At 41.5% G+C, this 25010-nt stretch overlaps 1 protein-coding gene across 6 annotated transcripts in view; it reads right to left on the bottom strand.

Moving 5' to 3' along the window:
- eml5 (EMAP like 5) overlaps positions 1-25010 on the bottom strand; it is a 247950-nt gene that overhangs the window by 11129 nt on the left and 211811 nt on the right. For 4 of the 6 annotated variants that reach the window (XM_068214625.1, XM_068214624.1, XM_068214623.1 and 1 more), the window contains 11 exons: positions 24875-25004; positions 24591-24689; positions 22694-22714; positions 21326-21499; positions 21024-21232; positions 19935-20092; positions 19726-19840; positions 18159-18347; positions 17905-18077; positions 16173-16335; positions 7125-7228 (listed from right to left, as the gene is read on the bottom strand). In XM_068214625.1, coding sequence (XP_068070726.1) covers positions 7125-7228; positions 16173-16335; positions 17905-18077; positions 18159-18347; positions 19726-19840; positions 19935-20092; positions 21024-21232; positions 21326-21499; positions 22694-22714; positions 24591-24689; positions 24875-25004 — 1535 coding nt within the window. The remainder of the gene's footprint in view (positions 1-7124; positions 7229-16172; positions 16336-17904; positions 18078-18158; positions 18348-19725; positions 19841-19934; positions 20093-21023; positions 21233-21325; positions 21500-22693; positions 22715-24590; positions 24690-24874; positions 25005-25010) is intronic. The other 2 variants (XR_012392979.1, XR_012392978.1) reach the window with 2 other exon arrangements.

The following is a 25010-nucleotide window of genomic DNA, read 5'->3' on the forward strand; positions in this document are numbered from 1 at the left end:
TTTCTTCTGCTTGTGATTGCATGGAGAATAAAGTTCGAGGTTACAGAAGTAACCCTTCGTTCCCCGAGGAGGGGAACGAAAGTGCTATACAGTGGATTTGATCTTGGGAAAATCCACGTATGGGAGGATTCGGTTCAGAAGCCACTTGTCTGAAAGAGTATTGAACGGGCCAATGAATGCAATGAATTGGCAGCGTAAGCTTGCACAGGTGGGCTTCATTGCCAATTATCCCAGCATATAAGCACACCTGGAGCGAGCAAACGCCATCCTTTTAAGCTGAAGAGACTTTCAAACAGCTAAGGGACAGTCATTATGGCGACGGAGTATAGCACTTCCGTTCCCCTCCTCGGGGAACGAAGGGTTACTTCTGTAACCTCGAACGTTCCCCTTCGGTTGGGGAACTTCAGTGCTATACAGTGGATTTGATCTTGGGAAAATCCACGTATGGGAGAACTATGGAAAGCACCATAATGACTGCACCTTACCAACACCCCCGATGAGGGGATAGTCAAGCAAGCGTGACGCACCCACATCATGGGAGGCGCGGTCCTCCAACGTGTCCCTGGCCCTAATTTATCCTACTTCAACAGAAGTCTTACGGATTTAGATACATTTTTGGGGAAGTCGTGAGCATCTAGATAATTCTAGGAAAATACGACAGTACGTTGGGAAGTGTGCAATCCCGATAGGGAGGACGCTGCAGAGGCCATCCGTTACCCAAGGGGGGATAGATGGCAGAATTTACATATGGACTAGCCCTAAAAAGGGGGAGTACGCATAGCAAAAAAGTGGTTAGCGAAGAGGGAAGACACGGGTCCACCCCAGGGGGGGACTTAACCGTGGCGGAATAAGCATATGGGACCGCCTAGTGGGGATCACGCATAGCAGGCACCTATACCCAAAAAGGGGCAGACCAGTGGGCAGACCTACAACATAGTGGGCCAGCAAGTGACTCCTCTGCTGAGTCAGTGCTGGGGGCCACGGAGAAATCTGCAGGGCTCACCTGATGGGGAACTTTACTGACAGATAAAAAGGCACACGTATCTCCGTGTTAGAGAGAATGGCGCAGCAAGCGTGTCTCAACACCCTACCGAGTTGTTTCCCCAAAGGGTTACCTAATACCCTTGAGGAAACCGGCTCCACTCACAGATTGTAAAACCTTGCAAATGTGTTGAGTGCCGCCCAGCCCGCAGCTCTACAGATGTCTGTTAGAGAGGCGCCGCGTGCGTGCGCCCCAGAGGATGCGAAGCTCCATGGCATCCACAATCCAGCGGGAAAACTTAATTTCGATACGGCACTTCCCTGCTGCCAACCGCCGTAACAGACGAGGAGCTGCACAGATGATCTTAACTCTCAGTGCGGTCCGGATAATACGCAAAACGCAAACTGGACAATAGCGCTTGCAGGCTCACTACCTGGTATTAAAACAGAGTGGTAGAAACCTTGGGCACATATCGCGGGCCGGGTCTCAGGACTTGAGAGAAAGCCAGCCCAATTACAGGCATGAGTCACTGACCGAAAAAATGCCTCCGGGTCCCCGACCCTCTAATCGATATCAACGCGACCAGCAGAGCTGTCTTCAGGGACAGAGAGATACTGAGTCGAGGATCGAAGGGATCTGACGCGGCTTGTGTAACGAGGGCGAAATCCTAAGAGGGCATGAGAGGGGAGCCACGTAACCTTAAGTGTGGAGGGCGACAGCCTGCTCTCCAGCTTCTCTTGGCGTAAAGAAAGCACAACGCTGATCTGGCAAATTACGGGGGTCTTCTCTGTGAGAGACGTACCATTCAGTGAAAAGACTTCACTTCAGGGCATAGGCGCACTCAGGGAGGGGGCTCCAGCCTGAGTGACGGTAATAGCCACCGCAATCAGAGGTTACCTAAGTCTTCCTCGCGTCTAAGGACCTCCAAAGATCGGCAAGGGTGCCAGATAGTGCCCTGTCCCTGAGAGAGTAGGTGCTCTCTCGAAGGGAACTGCCAGAGGAGGGCTATCGCGAGGAGGGAGAGCTCTGACATCCAGGTCCGGTTGAGCCAGAGGGGCGCAACCAGCAACCTGTTCCTCGTCCTCCCTGACCTTGCACAGTAACTGCACGAACAGGCTCACTGGGGGAAACGCGTATTTGCGCATGCCCCGAGGCCAGCTGTAAGCCAGTGCATCCATGCCGAGAGCACTCGGTCAGGGAAAAGAATAACTGGCAATGAGCGATCTCGGGGGAAGCAACAGATTGATCTGGGCTTCCCCGAATGGCGCCCATATCAGCTGAACAGACTCAGAGTGAAGTCTTCATTCTCCAGGACGTAAGGCTGCCGTGAGACCGCATTGGCTGCACGGTTAAGCTTGCCTTAATATGAATGGCACCGCAAAAAACGGTGGAGAGCAAGGAACATTGCCAACAGCTCCAGGCGATATGCCAATGCAACTGGGTACCTTTCCAGGTCCGCAGCCACATGCCTGCAACGCACAGCCCCCCAGCCCATGTTGGAAGCGTCTGTTGAAACGACAACAAGACTGGACGCCTGTCCTAGAGGCACTCAGGCCTGTAGGAACGAGGAGTCGCTCCAAAGGCTGAGGGCGCGGCGACACAGCGCAGTAACAGAGACTCGGTGTGCGCCCGCATGCCATGCGTGTCTGGGGACTCGATTGTGAAGCCAGTGCTGGTCTCATATAGAGTAATCCGAGCGACGTGAAGCGGCTGTGGATGCCATATGCCCCAGGACCCTCTGAAATAGTTTCAGTGGGACCACTATTTTACTGTCGAGCTCTCTCAGACAGTACAGAATCAGCTGAGCGTGCTCTCCGGAGAGGCGCGCTGCCATGGTGACCAAGTCCAGCTCCAGCCCGAGAGAAGAGATCCTCTGCACGAGGGCGAGTTTGCTCTTTTCTCGGTTGACCTGAAACCCCAACAGGTGGAAGTGCAGGAGCACTTTGTCTCTGTGTATAATCAATTGCTCCGAGAGTGGGCAAAAATCAGCCAGTCATCAAGAAAATTGAGAATGCGGACGCCCGCGAGACAAATGGGCACTAAGGCACCCTCCGCAGGCTTAGTGAGGACCCACAGAGACAGAGAGAGCCCGAAGGGGAGGGCTTTGTATTGCCAAGCTCGACCTTCAAACGCAAACCGCAGAAACTAATGGTGGCGAGGAAGAGTGGAGACATGGAAATACGTGTCCATCAAGTCTAATGCTGCAGACCAACCCAGAGGACGAACGCACCGGAGGATGCGCTTCTGCGTGAGCATTCTGAACGGCAGCTTGTGCAGACAGCGGTTCAAAACGCGTAGATCTAGGATTCGCCGTGACCCACCGCTCTTTTGGGCACGATGAAGTGTGGGCTGTAAAACACGCTCTCCACTTAGTAGTCCGAAGAGCTTAGTCGGTGGCGGTGCGAAGCTCATAAGCCTGGGTTGGACCCACCCTCGTGCAGCTCGGCCAGCGTCTGTGCTTGGTAGCGTTGGTAGGTGGCTATCGCATGCAAGGCGGAAGCAGCCTGGCCCGCAGCCTTGTAAGCTCTAGCTCCGAGGGAGGCAGATAACTTACAGGCTTTGGATGAAAGATGCGCGGATTAACCGCCATCGCGCACTCAACCTGAGGAATCGCCACATACCCCCTGGCTGTTCCACCGTCAAGAGTGGTGAGGGCGGAGGGACACGCAGCACGAGCAGAAAAAAGTGCCCTTCAAGACCGCGTGAGCCTACTGTGCGATCTTTACTGCGTAACAGTCATGGCATCGCAATGACAACATGAACTTCCCGCGAGCAGCGTATTAACATGCTGGACCCCCCAGGCATGCAACGCAGTGCCCGTGCCCATCATCCGAGGACAGGAAACCACCGCATCCAGAAACACACAGTCAGAGCGCCGTCCTGAAAAGGACGTGCTGCACGACTGTGTTGCTTTCTTTGTGAAGTTGCAACTTTATACGCACTGCTCTGGTGGACCAGACCCAAAGAACGCCAGGCAAGGGAGAAACCCAGCTCGACCGTCTGCTGCTGCGTGTACACACTCTGGACAGGGAGAATGCTCTCGTTCGCTCGGAATCGCTGGATCACAGCAGGAGGAACCCTCATCGACTCGATCAGAAAGTCTCTGAAGCGAAAAGGATGGCGTTTGCTCTCTCCAGGTGTGCTTATAAGCTAGGATAATTGTCAATGAAGCACACCTGTGCAAGCTTACGCTGCCAATTCATTGCATTCATTGGCCCGTTCAATACTCTTTCAGACAAGCGGCTTCTGAACCGAATCCTCCCATATGTGGATTTTCCCAAGATCAAGTCCACTGTATAGCACTGAAGTTCCCCAACCGAAGGGGAACCAGCGTTGTTTTATAAAACTAAATGTATTTTAAGGGTTCTTTTATAATGGTGCTCTGTGCAGTCTAATAAATAACACAACATGTTTTCCTGTTTTCTATAAAATGAAACGGTTCAATCCAACATGAACCACAGCACTGTGACTGAAAGCCCTTTAAACAAAATGTAGCAAAGATGGTCTGCATCATTTATTAAATAAACAGCTGGAGAAAAGAAAAACAATATTTTGCAATTTTTCAAATTTGGGATTGTAATGTCTTTGCATGTAATTTGAAACATATTTCTATTTGACAAAGTCAAAAGAAGAGAGATCGCCGCTCTGCCATACAGGATATCAGGTAAGACTGAAAAAAAGTGTTTATTATTATTATGAGTCAAAAACAAAAGGGACTTTCAAAACATCAGTTAACAATTAAAGTGTTATAAGTTTTTTGTGCACATTAGAAAGTGTTTAAGCAAATAAATAACAATCATAGATTTTGCCATGATTTACAGAAGACACCCACCAAATTCTCACAACAATTTTCTGTATGTATAAAGTATAAAATCTTTGTATTAAATTAAACCCAAAATACTAACTAATTGTAACTTTAAATCTACTTTTCCACTGTCCTTAAAACCAATAGGTTTTACTCATTACTTTTGTAAAATGTGAAATTGCTAAATTTTAAGAAATTTGCAATCTTCACTATCCTTTTATACATTTTAATAAGTGCAGGCCAGAATGTTTTGTTTCATTTTTACATAAGTTTATTTGTCATGACAACTCAGAGAGATTTAATATGGTAATAAATATTTACATGGCAATGTTGATGTGTTTGGTCTTGGCAGAATAAATCTGCTACGCAGCTGCTACTTTGATTTTTATGGCAAAGAAAGTACAGAGACCTGCTACTGCCAGTATATTTACAGACATGCCGTCTGAGAATATAAATCACACCTGCTGCAAACATGATATACAGTTGAAGCCAGAATTATTAGCTGCCCTTTGATTTTTTTTTCTTTTTAAATTATTTCCCAAATTATGTTTAACAGAGCAAGGAAATTTTCACAGTATGTCTGATAATATTTTTTTTCTGGAGAAAGTCTGTTTTATTTCGGCTAGAATAAAAGCAATAAAAAAAAGCATTTTAAGTTAAAATTATTAGCCCATTTAATCTAAACATTTTTTCATCACTATACAATAACTTGCCCAATTACCCTAACTTACCTAGTTAACCTAATTAACCTAGTTAGGCCTTTAAAATGTCACTTTAAGCTGTATAGAAGTCTCTTGAAAAATGTTTCGTAAAAGAGTATGAACTATCATCATGGCAAAGATAAAATAAGTTAAAGAAATGTAGCTGCAGTTATAAAAATTGTTAATGTCTTTGCATGTAATTTGAAACATATTTCTATTTGACCAAGTCACATTAACTGTTATTTTGTTGGATCAAACGATTCCATAAATCTCTCTTCAAAAATATATAACACTGTTCTAGTTATTGTCAGAATGGTGGCACAGTGGACACGATCCCCCACAGCCCAAAGACATGCACTATAGGTGAATTGGGTAAGCTAAATTGTCCGTAATGTATGTGTGTGAATGTAAGAGTGTATGGGTGTTTCCCAGTGAAGGGTTGCAGCCGGAAGGGCATCCACTGAGTAAAACATATGCTGGATAAACTGGCAGTTCATTCCGCTGTGCCGACCCCAGATTAATAAAGATACTAAGCAAAAGAAAAATGAATGAATGAACAAATGTTCTAGTTATTTTGGATATTTTAATGAGAACAATCATCCATATGGTGCCTTTAATGAGTTTGTGTTCTAAAAACAAAGATGTGTTTATAGGAGACTGTCTCTGCCACATCTTAAAAATAAACCCACAATAATTGATATTTTCAAATTTTCTGTTAAAATCTTGCAATTCTGACTTCATTTCTCACAAATCATTCCTCACAGTTTAATTCACAATTGTTTACAACTATTGCAAGTAGAGTAATCGCATTTGTAAAATAGACAAAAACTTGTTTATAAACTAAATGATTCCTGGTTAAAATAATTTATGATTGTTGGGGGTAGGGGCGAAGCAGTGGCGCAGTTGGTAGTGCTGTCGCCTCACAGCAAGAAGGTAGCAGTTGGCGTTTCTGTGTGGAGTTTGCATGTTCTCCCTGCATTTGTGTGGGCTTCCTCCGGGTTCTCCGGTTTCCCCCACAATCCAAAGACATGCGGTACAGGTGAATTGGGTAGGCTAAATTTATATGAGATTGCAGCTGGAAGGGCATTCGCTGTGTACAAACGTGCTGGATAAATTGGCGGTTCATTCCGATGTGGCGACCTCGGATTAATAAAGGGACTAAGCTGACAAGAAAATGAATTTCTTGGTGATATGAATGTTGGTGAAAATGAATGTTGGTGATATGGCTTTGTAAAGAAACGCAACACGCCTTTTAATCACTTTCAATCTGTTTGTTACAGTTTTTGCAAATGTCTAGTTTTGGATTTTACACAGAGATGAATAAAGTTATAAAGTGTTGGTCTAAAGTTTGTGATTTTAGGGCCCTATAATGTCATTGCCGTGCAAATGAACAACCAAAATGGCGTATCTTTTGTTTATACATGTCTCCTCATCAAATGTTCTCAGCAAACTCAATCTAATTTTTGAACCTAGTAGAACTGTTGTGAGTATTGTAATTGATCTTGATGAACGGTTTGTCATGATTGAAAGAGTGGGAATAATGTGATCATTTTGGTGTGATATCCAGCATCTACTTTAAATCAGTTCGATTATCAGATGTTGATGGGAATGTGGGTGCGGTTGTAATAAAAGTTACCTTGTCCACGTGGCCCAGGTTATTCGGTCGATCACTGCTTGTTCAGTGACTTGTTTACCAGAAGGCACCTCGTAGACTACACGTTTATAAGCACCAGTGGACAACTAAAGAGAGAAACACATACAGTGAGAAACTATGTATAGAGCTTATCTAAAGCAAAAACACTGTAGGTTTTCAAATCGAAAAGTAGATGAAATATAAATTAAAAAAGCTTTACAAGAAGGATAAGATGGAGCACAGTTGTCAAACTCACTTGCTGGAGGGCTGCAGCTCTGTACAGTTTAGTTTCAACTCTAATTACACACACCTGGGGCCCGTTTCAGAAAGGAGGTTAAGTGAAAACTCAAAGTATTTTAACAGAGAGAAACTCTGGGATTTCCGTTTAAAAATGGTAGGTTTGTCAAACTGGGGAAAGCAGGGTAAGTCAAGTCTGTTTCTGAAAGAGAGGTTACTTCAACTCTTTTTACGACGAAGAGGTATTTCTCGCCTCAGCCTTGCAACCACTTATATTATTGCTCATTTTGAATATGCGCCTAAAAAATGATTGATAGAAAGCTTATGATGCACATAACCTTTAAAAATACGCATAAAAAACATATGCGCATAACTGAGTAGGATAAACGTTATATTCAATAAGAAAATATGTGCATAAACTGCGATTGAAACTCTTTTACTAAACAAATTCGAGTATGAGCATTAAAAAAAAGGTTATGAGAGATGATGATAAAAATGTGTGTGAATAGACAAACCAGCAGGCTGAGCACACTGTAGAACATCGGAAATGTAGTTTTGGCCATTCTGAAACACCTTGGGCCCATTTCAGAAAGGAGGTTAAGTGAAAACTCAGTTACCATGGTAACTTACTCTGTGAACCTAACCTGGTCAGGAGCAGGTTTTATTCTCTAAACTCTGAGTTTCTATTGGTCTCCTCCCCTTTTTTAAAGACAAAGCTGTATTTCTCACCTTAGCCTTACGTTTCCATCCACCTATTTTTCTGCTCATTTTGGATATGCGCATAAAGATGATTAATGGAAGCGTCATGATGCAGATGACTTTTAAAAATATGCATTATAAAGCATATGGGCATAAATGAGTAGGATAAACTTTATATTCGATAAGAAAAGATGTGTATAAACTGCGATGTAAACACTTTTACTGAACAAATACCATGTGCATTAAAAAAAGGTTTGTTATATAGATGATGATGAAAATGTGTGTGAATAGACAAACTAGCAAGCTGAGCACATTGTAAGATATCTTAAATGTTGTTTTGGTCATTCTTAAACGTATTAACCTTTTCAGTTTTAATTATATTATATTATATTATATAATAATATATTATTAATGACTTCCAGAGCGTCTGGAGCGTATCAAGAACGTCTGTTCTGCTTCCATTAATATCATATCGACTTTTATCACTTGATCAATAAGAGGCAGACGCACAAGTGCACTTTTAAATCTATTAAAACTGATCAACGTTTATAAAAGTGGGAACGTGTGTAAAAATTAAATGTCACTGTCACCATCCTGCAGTTTGTCTCCATTCCCCTAGAGGTACCCGTGTTTCCCCTCTGTATTTGTTCTTCCTCATGTGTTCTTGTTTACTTAATTTAGATCACCTGTGACTTGTTCCAGCCAGTGTATTTAAGTTGTCACTTTGTCTGTGTTCCTCACTCAGTGTTTGAGTCATCTCTGGTGAACTTGCCTTGCGTTTCCCTTGATCTCCTGAGCTACGTCTAGTAAGAGTGTTTTATTTTCCTTGTTGCTGACTGCATTAATTATCTGTTTGTTTTCTCCCCTCGTGGAGTTTTCTTTTCATGTTTATTATACTGTTAGAGTATTTTGTATACCTCATTCTGAGAAGAACCTAAGTTGTCTGTTTTGCTACCTCATTTTTGAGAAGAACCTAAGTTGATATTTTTTTTAATAAATCCTTGTTTTCTGGATTCCCTCTTGGAGTGTTTTCGTTTGGGTCCAACACGACTTCCTCTGTGGCGTAGTGGTATACACATCGGTTTCCACACCAGAGACCCGGGTTCAAGACCCGGTCGTGACAGAAACACCGAGTCAAACATGGACCCAGAGGCACTCAGTACCAAAGATCTGTTGGCAGTGATTGGCAGTCATGAAGCTTCGTTCCAGCGTCATGAAGAGGTTCTCCGTCGTCAAGAGGAGGTGATGACAAAACACTCAGAGCTCCTTGCTGATGTCACGTCGTCCATTCAGCAACTTTTTCAAAGCCTTCCTGGGGTTTCTTCTCCTGCTTCTCCTGCTGCACCACCCCTAAGTACCAACAGTCCTCCCATAGCCCCGACTTCCACCCCCCAAGCCATTCTCAGGAGATCCTAGTTCCTGTCAGGGATTTCTCACCCAGTGCTCTCTCACTTTTGAGCTTCAGCCCTCAAGTTTTCCCACTGACCGCTCAAAGATTGCTTATATTATCACCCTTCTGACTGACAAGGCATTGTCTTGGGCCTCTGCGGCATGGGAGTCCCAGCCTAGTTATTGCCAGTCATACACAGCCTTTGAGAAGGAATTCAAGAAGGTGTTCAATCACCCAGTTAGTGGACAAGAGGCTTCCAAATGTCTCCTTACTCTCCGTCAAGGTCCTCGCAGCGCTGCAGACTTCGCCATTGAATTTCGAACTATTGCAGCAGGTAGTGGATGGAATGACGAGGCCTTAAGAGTCTGCTTTCTGGGCGGATTAGCTGAATCCATTCAAGATGAGATGGCCACCCGGGAACCAGCCAAAGACCTAGAATCCCTTATTGATATGGCCATTCGCCTTGATATTCGCTTGAGAGAACGGAGAATGACTCGAGGCAGAGCATCCCAGTCCCAAACTCCTGTTCACAAACCTGCATCTCCAGTTCATGCTCCACCAGTCAGACTTTCCCCAGTCAATGAACAAGCTCCCGAGCCTCCAGAAGATATGCAGCTAGGTCGTTCCAGACTCTCTCCCAGTGAACGGGACAGACGGATGAGGGAGCGACGATGCCTTTACTGTGGTATGTCTGGTCATTTTCGATCCACTTGTCCAGAACTGTCGGGAAACGAGGGTCCCCACCGAGTTACAGGAGGACTGTGATGGGGAAAATAAGAGTTCCTCCTGCCAACACCGTTCTAGCTCTCAAAGCTATTTTGTCCTGGGAGAGTCATCAGTTCCCAGTCCAGGCAATGATCGATTCAGGGGCCGCTGGTAATTTCATAGATCTCTCCTTGGCCAAGAAACTTAAGATTCCTACCCACCTTCTCCCTCATCCCCAGTCAGTAACTGCTTTGGATGGTAGACCCCTTGAACCCGGCAAAATAACTGAGGCCACTCAGTCCCTGAAGCTTACCATTGCTAAACATCAGCAGGAGGAGACTTTCTACCTTATTGACTCTCCCGAGTATCCGGTCATTCTAGGTCATCCCTGGTTGCACAGACATAATCCCCATATCAACTGGTCTACTGGTTCCATTCTAGATTGGAGTCCTTCATGTCACTTCACCTGTTTTACCCAGAGCCTCTCTGCCCCTCATCCCGAGCCTCAAGATTATGTAGATATCTCTCAAGTTCCCGCTGTCTATCATAAGTTTAGGGCAGTATTCAGTAAGTCTCGAGCCACCTCTTTGCCACCTCACCGCCCATACGACTGTGCAATTGACCTACTCCCCGGTTCCTCCCCTCCTAGAGGCAGAGTCTTCTCCCTATCTCCCCCTGAACAGGCTGCTATGAATGCTTACATCCAAGAGTCCCTGGCAACTGGCATCATCCGAGCCTCCACTTCCCCAGCTGGTGCTGGCTTCTTCTTTGTGGGGAAGAAGGATGGGGGGCTTAGGCCTTGTATAGATTACCGAGGTCTTAACAAGATAACCATTCGGAATCAATATCCCCTGCCTCTTATGGCTACTGCCTTTGAGCTGCTGCAGGGAGCTTCCATTTTTACCAAGCTCGACCTTCGCAATGCCTACCATCTGGTGCGGATACGGCAAGGAGATGAATGGAAGACTGCTTTTAACACCCCCACAGGCCACTATGAATACCTGGTGATGCCTTTCGGCCTTACCAATGCCCCTGCCGTGTTCCAGGCACTTATCAACGACGTCCTCCGAGACATGTTAAATATATTTGTATTCGTTTATCTGGACGATATACTTATATTTTCCAAGTCCATGGAGGAGCATGAGGGCCATGTCAGCAGGGTTCTCCAAAGACTCCTTGAAAATCATCTCTTTGTCAAGCCAGAAAAATGTGAGTTTCATGTTTCCCTGACTAAGTTTCTTGGGTACATTGTCACCCCTGGTCACCTGGAGATGGACCCTAGTAAGATTAAAGCTGTTCTCAACTGGCCTATTCCAACCACAGTAAAAGAGGTGCAACGGTTTTTGGGCTTTGCAAACTTTTACAGGAAGTTTATCAGGAATTTCAGCTCAGTTGTGGCTCCCTTGACAGCACTGACAAAGGGAGGAGGAGTCAAGATTGAATGGGGCCCTAAAGCAGCGGCTGCCTTCCAGGATCTCAAGGGTCGATTCACCTCAGCTCCCATACTCTCTATCCCTAATCCAGACATACCCTTTATGGTAGAGGTGGATGCCTCAGATGTGGGTGTAGGAGCCATTTTATCACAGAGGAATGAGGATGGAAAACTACACCCCTGTGCTTTCATGTCACGTCGCCTGTCTAATGCCGAGCGCAACTACCACGTGGGGGACCGAGAGCTGCTTGCTGTTAAGTTGGCCTTGGAAGAATGGCGCCATTGGCTTGAGGGCGCTCGACATCCTTTCCAGGTACTTACAGACCATAAGAACCTAGAATATCTCCAGCAGGCCAAGCAACTGAACCCTCGGCAGGCTCGATGGTCTCTGTTTTTCAACAGATTTCAGTTCATCCTGACTTATAGACCCGGTTCCAAGAACCTTAAGCCTGATGCCTTGTCCCGAGCCTACTCTCCAGAGACACATGAAAAACCTGTTTCTTCTATTATTCCTAGTTCAAGGATTGTTGCCCCCCTCAGATGGGATCTGGAACAAGTGGTCCGTAAGGCTCAAACCAAAGAACCTGATCCAGGGAATGGACCGTTGGGGGCTCTATATGTCCCTCGAGCAGTGCGAGCTCAGGTCTTGCAGTGGGGTCATGAGTCTGTATTGACCTGCCACCCAGGTAGTTCCCGTACTTTAGAATTCCTCCGACGTCGCTTTTGGTGGCCTTCCATAAAGGAAGATGTTAAAGGTTATGTGGAGGCCTGCCAAGTATGTTGTCAGGGAAAATCATCACACCAGCGACCTCAGGGACTGCTCCATCCCTTACCTGTTCCCCACAGGCCTTGGTCACACCTTTCCCTGGATTTCATTACAGGACTTCCACTCTCCCAGGGCAACACGGTCATATTGGTTGTGGTGGACTGATTTTCCAAGGCTGCCCGGTTCATTCCTCTGCCCAAGTTGCCATCGGCTAAAGAGACTGCTGAGCTCATAATAAGCCATGTTTTCAGAGTTTTTGGCATTCCCCAAGACATTGTTTCTGACCGAGGTCCACAATTTCTGTCCAGATTCTGGGGAGCTTTTTGCAGACTCTTCGGAACCACTGCCAGCCTATCATCTGGGTTCCATCCTGAGTCTAATGGTCAGACAGAACGAGTTAACCAAGATTTGGAAACCACTCTACGGTGCATGGCAGCCAATAACCCCACCACTTGGTCATCTTACATAATGTGGGCTGAATATGCCCACAACACCCTCAAGTCCTCAGCCACCGGACTTTCCCCTTTTGAATGCCAATTTGGTTATACCCCTCCATTGTTTCCTGAGAAAGAGGTCCAGGTGGGAGTTCCCTCAGCCCAGCACTTTGTTCGACGCTGTCGACGAACCTGGAGGAAAGCTAGAAGCGCTCTCCTTCGAACCTCCCTGAGATACCAACATCAGGCTAATCGCCGTCGTCGAAAGCCTCCTACTTTCCGGGTTGGCCAGAGAGTCTGGTTGGCCACTAAGAACCTTCCACTCCGGGTTGAGTCGAGAAAATTGTCCCAGAGGTTCATTTAGAATAGCCAGGAAAGTTAACCCTGTTTCTTATCGTTTGTATCTTCCTCGTTCACTTAGAATTAATCCCACATTTCATGTTTCTTTATTAAAACCTGTCTTGTCTTCTCCCTTTGCCCCCCCTCGCAGACCCCCTCCACCTCCCAGGATCATTGACGGCCAGCCAGCCTACACGGTCCACCGGATACTGGACTCCAGGAGGGTCCAGAACTCACTTCAGTATCTGGTTGACTGGGAGGGCTACGGGCCAGAGGAGCGCTCCTGGATTCCTGCCAAAGACATCCTGGACCCTAGTTTAATCCGGGAGTTTCATACCCAGAGGCCAGGGTGTTCTGGTAGGAACGTCAGGAGCCGTTCCTAAAGGAGGGGGTCCTGTCACCATCCTGCAGTTTGTCTCCATTCCCCTAGAGGTCCCCGTGTTTCCCCTCTGTATTTGTTCTTCCTCATGTGTTCTTGTTTACTTAATTTAGATCACCTGTGACTTGTTCCAGCCAGTGTATTTAAGTTGTCACTTTGTCTGTGTTCCTCACTCAGTGTTTGAGTCATCTCTGGTGAACTTGCCTTGCGTTTCCCTTGATCTCCTGAGCTACGTCTAGTAAGAGTGTTTTATTTTCCTTGTTGCTGACTGCATTAATTATCTGTTTGTTTTTCTCCCCTCGTGGAGTTTTCTTTTCATGTTTATTATACTGTTAGAGTATTTTGTATACCTCATTCTGAGAAGAACCTAAGTTGTCTGTTTTGCTACCTCATTTTTGAGAAGAACCTAAGTTGATATTTTTTTTAAAAAATCCTTGTTTTCTGGATTCCCTCTTGGAGTGTTTTCGTTTGGGTCCAATACCACTTCCTCTGTGGCTTAGTGGTATACACATCAGTTTCCACACCAGAGACCCGGGTTCAAGACCCGGTCGTGACAGTCACACATAATATTACTTTTTTATTCTACTTAAATATTCTAGATGTAAAATTATGCATTATCTTGAGCAGCTGTTTTAAAATGCTAACTGTCTCTGTTTCACTGATGCAGTGGTGTTGCTTTTTAAATATATGGTCATATTTGCTGTACTTTGCATGAGCAGATCAAGTACAGCTAGAGAAAGATCTCTTCTTTTTTTTTTTTTCAGATGTTGCCTTTATATTGTCACAGTGTGCACGCTTAACTCTGAGTTGGTCTACTCAAAGTTGATTGACCCAACTCAGATCAGCTGCTCTGAAACAAAAACTCTGAGTTTTTAATCTTTTGGTAAGTCAACTCAGAGTTCAAGTTTAAACTTAGAGTTGGTTGAACCTCCTTACTGAAACAGGCCACTTACAGTAACTGTTTCAGTATTAATGTATATTATTAATGACCTTTAGAGTTTCCAGAGCGTCTGTTCTCCGTGTCTTAAATGCCCCCATGTGTTCATTGTGTGTCAACATTGTCTTCTGAAGCGCAAGTACATTTATTAAATAAAGAAAAGATTCACACAGCTTCTTCTACTGCAGCAAATTTTGTTTTTACTGTTGAAATTTGGCGCCAGTTAATCAGCAAGTGTCGATTTTGTTCTCTTTGATTTGTTGGATGGAAACGTTGCTTTATTTGCACGTCTTTTATTTGTTATTCCAGTTTTGCACATAAATTTAATTAACATTTTTGGATGGAATCAAAGCTATTGCCTATATTTCAGTCACACAAAGAACAGTTATGTACGAGAATGGCTTGTCCTTTTTTAATAAATAATTAGCTTGAATTCACTGTCCTTCAACATGTACTGTAACTAGATTCATGGGATTATTATTAGTTCTAAAATTATTTTTTAGTTCTGCTTACATTCTAAATGTCATATCAACCTCTATCAAGTGCACTTTTAAATCTATAAACCTCTATCAAGTGCACTTTTAAATCTATTAAAAATGATTAATGTGTATAAAAGTGGAAACGTTTATAAATATTATATAAACGTCACACATTACATTACTTTTTTATTATACTTAAATATTTAAATACTTTAGATGTAAAATTATGCATTAACTTGAGCAGCTATTTTTTCCCATGCTAACTGTCTCTGTCACTGATGCAGTGGTGTATTTGCTATAACTTTGCATGAGCAGATCAAGTTCAGCTGGAGAAAAAAATACTGATATCTTTTTTTTTCAGATGTTGCTATGGTCACTCGTAATATCTGCGCTCCATTGATAATGCCTTTTTATAGTCAAGGTGCATGCGCTTAACTTTGAGTTGGTCTACTCAAAGTTGATTGACCCAACTCAGATCAGCTATTCTGACACCAAAAACTCTGAGTTGATTTACAGAGAGATTAAAAACTCAGAGTTCAAGTTTAAGGAGTTCAAGTTCAGTTGGTTGAACCTCCTTACTGAAACAGACCCCTGGTCAAATTAATTGAGTGCTTTAGGCTTGTTTAATACCTATAGATAAGTGTGTTGAAGCAGGGCTGGAACTTAACTCTGCAGTGCAACTGCCCTCCTGGAATTAAGTTTGACACACCTGGCAGAGCATGGATTTTCTAAAGCATTGGATTAATGTTGGCAACTGGTAGCAATTGATTTCCACAGTAGATTTTTCTAGCTTTGTGTGTCAATGTCTAATTCTCCAAAATATACTTGGTGTTCAACAGAAAAAAAGATTCTCAAAGAGGGTTTGAAACCTCTTAAATGTATAGTTAATCTAAAAATGAAAATTATGTCATCATTTTTTCATCCATTTACTCATATTCCAAACCTGTTTGAGTTTCTTTCATTCTGTTGAACACATGGAAAAAATACTAAAGACTTTGGGGGGAAATTCTCTAGTATGTTTTAGTCCTGCTACTGATGTCAATGGCTGCTTTCTTTTGAGTTCAAAAGAGTTTCGAAGGAAATTCATAACATTTAGAACCACTAGAGTGTAAATAATTGGTGAGGAAATTTTCTTTTTTGAATGAAATATCCCTTTAGGGGTTAAAAACATAATATTAGGTTTTTTAGTGTATATTATTTTTTATAGTATATTGATTCTCTAATTAGTAACACCCAAAAACAGCTGAAGAGTACCTGCACAAAGCAGCTGTCTGCAGAAAAGTCCATCTGCATGACAAAGCTTGGGATGTCCCGACAGCAGTTGATGCGGTTCAGCTGTGGGCCTAAAGTCAGGTCATAAAAATCCACAGCATTCTCACTGGAACCAACAGCCAGATAACGCGAGTCTGGACTAAACCTGAAACAAAAGACAGGTTTAATGTTGAGTTATACCATGTTAACTGCAGAATTAAATACCATTCTCAACAACACAGTAAAAACAAAGGTTGATGCCTTTAGTATTTAAAACTTCATATGTTAAAATGAACTCTATTTTTTACTTTGCAGGGGAAACATGACTAATTAAATCCTTCATAGTAATACTTTATGTTAGTGCCTAAGATAAAGTGTTCCATTTTCTTGTCTGCACAAAATATATTTACAAATGTAATTCAATGCCATCCATAGAGACAATTGATTTATTTTGACAAATAACTTTTGTCTAAATAAAATTTCAAATATGGGTGGAATAATGCTACTTTATAATTCAGTGTAACATATACAAAGTTCTGTCATGAAACTCTGCATGAGCAAGCTGATCACCTAATTTGGACCGCAGGAGATTGGTTGCTGTTGTTTTACTCTAACAATATTTGCAACACTTTTTTTCAGTGACCCTCTTCCACCCCAGCTCCACCTGTGTTTAGATCTATGACATGGGTTACATATATACAGTTGAATTCAGAATTATTAGCCCCCCTAAATTATCAGCTCACCTGTTTATTTTTTTTTTCCAATTTCTGTTTAACAGAGAGAAGATTTTTTTTAACACATTTCTAAAAATAATAGTTTTAATAACTCATTTCTAATAACTAACTTAATTTATTTTTGCAATGATGACAGTTCATACTGTTTTACTAAACATTTTTCAAGAGACTTTTAAAGTTTAAAGTGACGTTTAAAGGCCTAACTAGGTTAATTAGGTTAACTAGGTAGGTTAAGGTAATTAGGCAAGTTATTGTATAGGGATGGTTTGGTTTGCTCTGTAGACTAACGAAAAAATGTTTAGCTTAAATGGGCTAATAATTTTTACCTTAAAATGTTTTTTTTTTTTATTGCTTTTATTCTAGCCGAAATAAAACAAACAAGACTTTCTCCAGAATGGCATGTCTGTAAATATACTGGCAGTAGCAGGTCTCTGTACTTTCTTTGCCATAAAAATCAAAGCAGCACCAGCGTAGCAGATCTATTCCGCCAAGACCAAACACATCAACATTGCCATGTACATATTTATTACCATATTAAATCTCTCAGAGAGTTGTCATGACAGATATATTTATGTAAAAATGAAACAAAACATTCTGGCGTGTACTTATTAAAATGTATAAAAAGACAGTGAAGATTCCAAATGTCCTAAAATTTAGCAATTTTACATTTTAAAAATGAAATGGGTAAAACCTATTGGTTTTAAGGACAGTGGAAAAGTAGATATAAAGTTACAATTAATTAGTATTTTGGGTTTAATTTAATACTAATATTTTATACTATATACGTAAAGAAAATTGTTGTGAGAATTTGGTGGGTGTCTTCTGTAAATCATGGCAAAATGTATGATTGTTGTTTACTTGCCTAAACACTTTCTAATTTGCACAAAAATTCTTGTAATGTAAGAAAAAAACGTATAACACTTTAATTGTTAACTGATGTTTTGAAAGCCCCTTTTTGTTTTTGACTCATAATAATAATAAACAACTTTCCTCAGTCTGACCTGATATCCTGTATGGCAGAGCGGCGATCTCTCTTCTTTCCCCAAATCTTGAGCGAGGTGACAAGTAGGATGATGAACTCTCCATTCTTCATGCCGATGGCCACCATGTCGCCCTCTGGACTGTAGCTGACGGTTCGTGCCGGATGACCGAGGTTCACTTTATTCAGCATCTTCTGTTGTTCCACACAAGAGCACATCTCAATCAGCTCCTTTCTCAGACTCTTTTATTTATTTATGATTAGGATATAAATTACCCTCTGTGAAATGTCCCAGAGGCGCACAGTGCCGTCCTCTGCAGCAGACAGGAAGACGTCCCGGGTCGGGTGGGCTCCAAGACCCCAGACAGGACCATCCATGTGACCGTTCACCAGAATGTTACATGCTGCGTTCTTCTCACCGACCTCAATGATCTCAGCGTTACGAGTTCCAACCAGAATCTTCCCCTTGAGAACCCAGCAGAAGGACAGAGAGGACAGAGCTAGTTTAACTGCTGCTCACTTGATGAACAATATTTTGTATTAATCATGTGATGATTAACCAGCATGAAGTTTCTCATGGAGGTAGCTAGTTAGGTCCACTTTATATAATATAATTTGATCAAAGTTGTCTTAAAATTGAATTTTAAAAATTGTATTTCAAATTTGAAACTTTCAATGTTTAATACTGTATAATATGGCATTGTTTTGAAATATCTATCTATCTATCTATCTATCTATCTATCTATCTATCTATCTATCTATCTATCTATCTATCTATCTATCTATCTATCTATCTATCTATCTATCTATCTATCTATCTGTTATTGTTGGGCAGGATTTTTTATTTATCTGTCTCTTATGGTTCACTAAAGTTGCTTTACGGTAACAGAAATATTGCAAAAATATTATTGCAATTAAAATGATCTGTTTCCCAATTTTTTTTTCCTGTGATGGCAAAGCTGATTTTTCTGCATTACTACTCCAGTCTTCAGGGTCACCTATCTTGTGTTTTTAAACACAAAGATGCATCCAGTTTGAATAAGTAGATACATTTCTACTGGAGCATGTTCATTCAGTTACGAAAATTAATATCTGCTGAACTTGTCGACTGAACAACATGCACCACAAGAGGTCCAGTAGTGCCCTGTCATGTATTGATTTTAATGTAAAGGTACAGAATTTGAGTCTGGATTTTTCATATGCATTTTGTCACGCACAGGATCTAATATGTATTTATAAATCTGAAAGAAAATACCAAAACCATACAAAAACGGAAATTTCACACAGTGATGCTTATGTTCTCTTCTCTCTTTGAAAAGAAAGAAATATTGTGTGTATTTAATTGATCCTGAATAGAGATTGGCAGTGTGTCAAAGATATGGAGACACACTCTAAAAAAGCATTAAAAAGATGAGTGGTGTGGACCAGGCATTCTAGAATACAAAGGGTTAAATTAGTAGTTTCATTTCATTTCATTTCATTTCATTTAGTCATTTAGCCGACGCTTTTATCCAAAGCGACTTACAAATGAGGACAAGGAAGCAATTTACACAACTAAGAGCAACAATGAATAAGTGCTATAGGCAATCTAGTTCTCATCCATTTGCCACAAACTTTATATTACACACTTTATTTATCATAAAGTTTTCTGTGCTGCAATTGGATTTATTTGTCAGACGCCAATCTAGATTTTGGCTTTCGCTTTGTATGCTGGCTGAGAAAACCCAATACAAATTTTGAAAGGCAATGTGTAAATGTGATTGCCACAACATGTGACTGACACAACATGAAGTCAATTTGCAAAAACTTTAGACATGTGTTCTACTGAACTTAAGCGTTGTACCTTTCCCCTGCAGACAGAGCGCACACAGTCTATGACCTGGCCCGTCTCCAGTCTGAAGGCTCTGCATCTCTTCAGCTCCTGATCCCACAGTTTGAGCGCACCGCCTTCCTTAGACCTGTAGAGGGCAGTCCGACAACACTATCAGTACCACAGCACCATCAGCGCTGATGCAGAAAATAAAAGACTTCAGTTACAAGAGTCAGTCTTACGGTCGTTCTTTTCCTCCCGTCACAATGAGCCCATCACGCAATGTGGTGTACATGGTAAATACAGGTCCAGTGTGAGCCTTAGCCACGATTCTCACTAGAATGTGTTCCTTCCATACACACACATCTCCACTTATGGTACCTGTAAATGTCAAGTTATTCTGAAAAGAAAACAAACCTGCACTAATCTAGTGAACTCTAAGAGAAAAACAGCACAGACATGGCAAAGCACAGCATTTCAACTCATTTTGCATCAAAATTGGTAAGTGTGGGCTTTTTTAAGGTATTAAATAAACTTTTGAAATTACATTTTCTTGTCGATTTAAGCTCTGACACACAAGTGCACAAACAAATGCACAGATAGCATTTTGATTAATTGTAGTGGGCCTCTCTGGCCCAAAATGCCAGGGCCGATTTTTTGCCCCAGTCCAACCCTGACTACAGCGAAATGAACCACCAACTATTCCAGCATGTTTATGCAGCGCATGCCCATCCAGCTGCAACCCAGTAGTGGGAAATATCCAAACATTCTAACATTCACACACTCATACACTATGGCCAATTAAGTTCAACCAATATTCACATATAGAGCAGGTCTTTGGACTGTGGGGGAAATCGGAGCAACCGGAGGAAACCCACACCAACACAAGAAGAACTAAAAGAAGAACTCAACACAGAGATGCCAGCTGCCCTAGCAGGGACAAACCAGCAACCTTCTTGCTGAGAGGCGACAGTGCTAACCACTGAGCCACTGTGCCAAGGCAGATCTTGTATGGGAGAAATAAAGTAAGCCCAATATATGTCCTGGTCAATATGCAACAGTTGGCAACTGTAAAGAATTCCAAGAAGTCATGGCTTACAGTGGTTTATTACAACTAAGGGATGTTGTAAGTGAAACATGACTAATTTTAGCGCCTACAACCAAATTATCTGTTATAAAAACTGGAAGTATTCACTAGGATGTTTTGTAAAGTAATGTTTTGCATTGTTCTGGAACAGAATGGGAGTTTTCATTTTGGGTGATTATCTCTCATTCTTTAAAAATAGTTACAATTAGAGCAGAATTTCATGTAGAAACAGAAGAATACTTACAGCTCCAAATGCCACTGAGAGCATAGTCTGCATACGGGCATCTTCAATAGAGCTGAGCACTCCTTTCTTACTGAGCAGAGCCCTTCCGGCCAGCGTCCAGAACCGCACATGCTTTATCCCCACTGATACAAACTGAGTGTCCGAATCAGGTCGGAACTCTGCCACAAAGATCCGCTGAGTGTGACCAGCTCGACTTGCTACTTTGGCACCTTCAAAAAGATTGCAAACATGTCACACAATTGATGCGCTGTATTATCTGCAAAAGAGTGCAGCTTGAACGATGCGTGTGGGTTGACTCGTACCTTCCTGCCACTTCCAGATGGTGAGGGTGTGCTGGGGGTCCAGACCCACAGAAAGCAGCAGTTTGCCTGTGGCACTAAAGCTTACAGAGCAAACGCCCCGAGAATGATGGCAGCGAAGCACAGAGAGGGTCTGTTTGTTCATGGCTTCCCACACGTGGATTGAAGGAGAGGTGGCTGCAAAATACACTTTACTTCATCACTGTTGCCTACATTTGTAATATAATATAATATAATATAATATAATATAATATAATATAATATAATATAATATAATATAATATAATATAATATAATATAATATAATATAATATAATATAATATAAATGTATTTAAAATAATAATAAAAATAACGATTTAAGACTACTATTTTTTTATTTAAAAAAAGTGATCTAAGTATGTTAGTAACTCAGAGTATGTTATTCCTGAAATGAAAGAAACTCTGGGTTTTCCGTTTCGAAATAGCAGGTTTATCAAACTGGAGAAACCAGGGTAAGTCAAGCCTGTTTCTGAAAGAGAGGTAAGATGCGCTTAAACTACGATTGAAACACTTTTTTAGTACAAATTCCAGTGCATTCCATGTGAGTTCCAGGCTGAGCACGCTGTAAAACATCTAAAAACGTTGTTTTGGTCATTCTACAATCCCTTAACCGTTTCAGTATTTTTAAGAACAGTCACGTACGAGAAAGGCTTGTCCTTTTTAATGATAAATTAGCTTTAGAATTTAGAAATTTTATCTTCAACTGATCAATGTGTTTAAAAGTGGGAACTTTAAATTAAACATTTTCAACTGAAGATCAAGTCAAGGTTATATGCATTATTGTTTTGTCAAGTTTGTTGTAGAAAAAATGCAGTAGCTTATTTTATGTAATTTAATGCAATGACATCTGAAATTACTTCAAATTTACGGCCAATTCCCCACTTTTTCAAGTGAAAAGTTAATAAACGTCACACATAATGTTACTTTTTTAATTTTACTTTAAAATTTAAATACTTTAAATGTAAACTTACGCATTAACTTGAGCAGCTGTTTACCCATGTTACCTGTCTCTGTTTCACTGATGCAGTGTTGTTGCTTTTTTAAATACATGGGTATAATTGCTATAACTTTGTATGAGCACATCAAGTTTAGCTGGAGAAAGAAATGCTGATCTCTTTTTTCAAATGTTTTTCAAATGCATGCTTAACTCTGAGTTGGTCTATTCAAAGTTGATTGATCTTTCTTAGATCAGCTATTCTGAAACCGAAAATCTCTCGGTAAGTCAACTCAGAGTTCAAGTTTAAATTCAGAGTTGGTTCAACCTCCTTACTGAAACAGGCCGTGTATGTTTTGGCAACACATTTTTTTAAACAATAAATGATGTTTCTTACCTGACATATCACCAGTATCACCTAAGAGAACAACAACAACAGGGGTTAAAAATGGTTTAAGGAATATATTTCTCTAAAAAGATTTACATTTTGAAAACAAGAGTATAGCACCACACTGAAGTCAAAAGTAAAATAGTTTATTTATTTTTAATATAAAGAACATCGAAACACAAGCGCAATACATTTTTGGAAACAAAATCTTGATGGCACAACTTCTTTCATAACAAGACCTAAATGATCTACAGTACAAATAAGAATTTTTATTAATTTGCTTTTACTGCCAATTTCTAAACAACTTTTGGTAGCACCTTAATTTAAGCACCAATTCACACTATTACATACTAAGCTTATTACATGTTCATTACTAAGATATTGTCTGTTTATTAGTACTTTAAAATGTGATTTTATTTTACATCCCTAATACTACCATTTTTATTTGAAAAATTACCGTATTCTCTCGCTCACATATTGGCACCAAAATGTAACCCACAGGCTAACAAAAGGAGTAAGAAACAGACATCTCTGGAAAGTTTCTTTGCGAAAGGGAAAAAGGCCCAGTGAAAGACCCACAAACTGCCTTGCAATAGATCCACAACCCATTTATCAACAAATCAGGTGAATCCACCATGTCTGTGCAGGAAGATCAACTACTGGAGATCCCAAATGATAGCAGTCTTTTAGAGGTCATTGGCATATTGCGTATTTTCTAGAGTTCGCACAAGTTTGTTATTTTCAAAGGAGGTGCGAGGCGTGATGTGCTCGTGCCTTTCAGACACACTCAGCTGAATAACTGCCATCAGCGCATTGGCAAGAACGTGACAAGAGCTGACCGATCAGCTTCAAATTGTATGAAATATACACATCTCGGTAGACTAATCATCTCAAATACAGACCACCCAAACAATGCAGTGCCGTTTAATTGTCTCCATAAATAAACTTGTCTCAGAGTTGCAGGAATGCTTTGTCAGGTTGTCAACCTCTGAGAAAACGGTTGATGGTCGCCTAGAAACCTATGAACCACCCCCTCCCCCATCCCTCGGTCTGCGTTTAAATTGTCAAGCGTTGACCAAGCGTTGAAGGTAATAAAAAGGTTGGGGACCACTGATGTAGGGTAAAATAAAAAACATATCAATGCAATGGTATTTCAAACTTCTTTTTTCCTAAGAATGACTAGCAATTTCTCCATGGGCATATCTAGGAATTGATTTATATAACGGGTGTGAGGACAAGCGATAGGTAGTTGCAGTTCAATTAATGGCCACCGGGTTAGCTAAGAAAAAACTAATATCTTATGTAAATGTTAAAAATATTACATTAATTCATTCATTTTCTTTTGACTTTCAGAGGTCGCCACAGCAGAATGAACCACCAACTATTGGGGCATATGTTTTATGCAGCGGATGCCCCTCCAGCTGCAACCCAGTACTGGGAAAACATCCATACACACTCATTCACACACTATGGCCAATTTAGTTCAACCAATTCACCTATAGCGCGTGTCATTGGACTGTGGGGGAAACTGGAGCACCTGGAGGAAACCCCCACCAACATGGGGAGAACATGTTCAGAATTTCACAAAGAAATGCCCCAGCTGTGACTCAAACCAGCGACCTTCTTGTTGTGAGGCAACAGAGCTAACCACTGACAACTGTGCCACCCTTTAAAATAGTACATGCTTTGCCAAAATATCTAACAGTATTTCAAAGTAATCTAATTTCTCATAAAATTCTTCCCAGTCTTATTCTCTGAGCTATTCCATGTTTTATATGTTTATGTTTTATGTTTATGCCATTTTATAACTCTATAACATGCCATGTTTATTTTATAACTGTAATGTTCGCAAAAACCCTGGAGACATCAAAGTGAAAATAGAGCATGAATGTTTTCACAAACATACCTACTTGGCCAGTTGCCACCACATTGGGGAACTTTGGATGCTGATTTATAGTCAGGCACAGAATGTCATCACTGTGTTCCAAATAGAAACTCTGACAGGCTGATGGCAAACAAGCAGGAAAAATAAAGATGCTCAACAGCATTTCTGTCACGACTTTGTGTTTGTTTAAAAGAACTCCATAAATAAAATCCATAACTAAGCCACGCTTAATCTTACGCCCACTTCAGTTCATTAAAATGGATTAAATACACATTGCATATGTCTGGTATGAGTTATTTTCTCACCTGTTGTTAAGTTTAAGACGACCCCTATTGAGGCGGTGTGGTAAATGATGTCTGCCCCCTCATTAAGATAATGCACATTGTTACGGCAATCGTTGCCTCGGTAACCAAACACCAGTTCAAGCACCAGGTCCTGCAC

This window comes from Danio rerio, chromosome 17 (genome assembly GCF_049306965.1).
Source record: "Danio rerio strain Tuebingen ecotype United States chromosome 17, GRCz12tu, whole genome shotgun sequence".
Taxonomy (NCBI): Eukaryota; Metazoa; Chordata; class Actinopteri; order Cypriniformes; family Danionidae; genus Danio; species Danio rerio.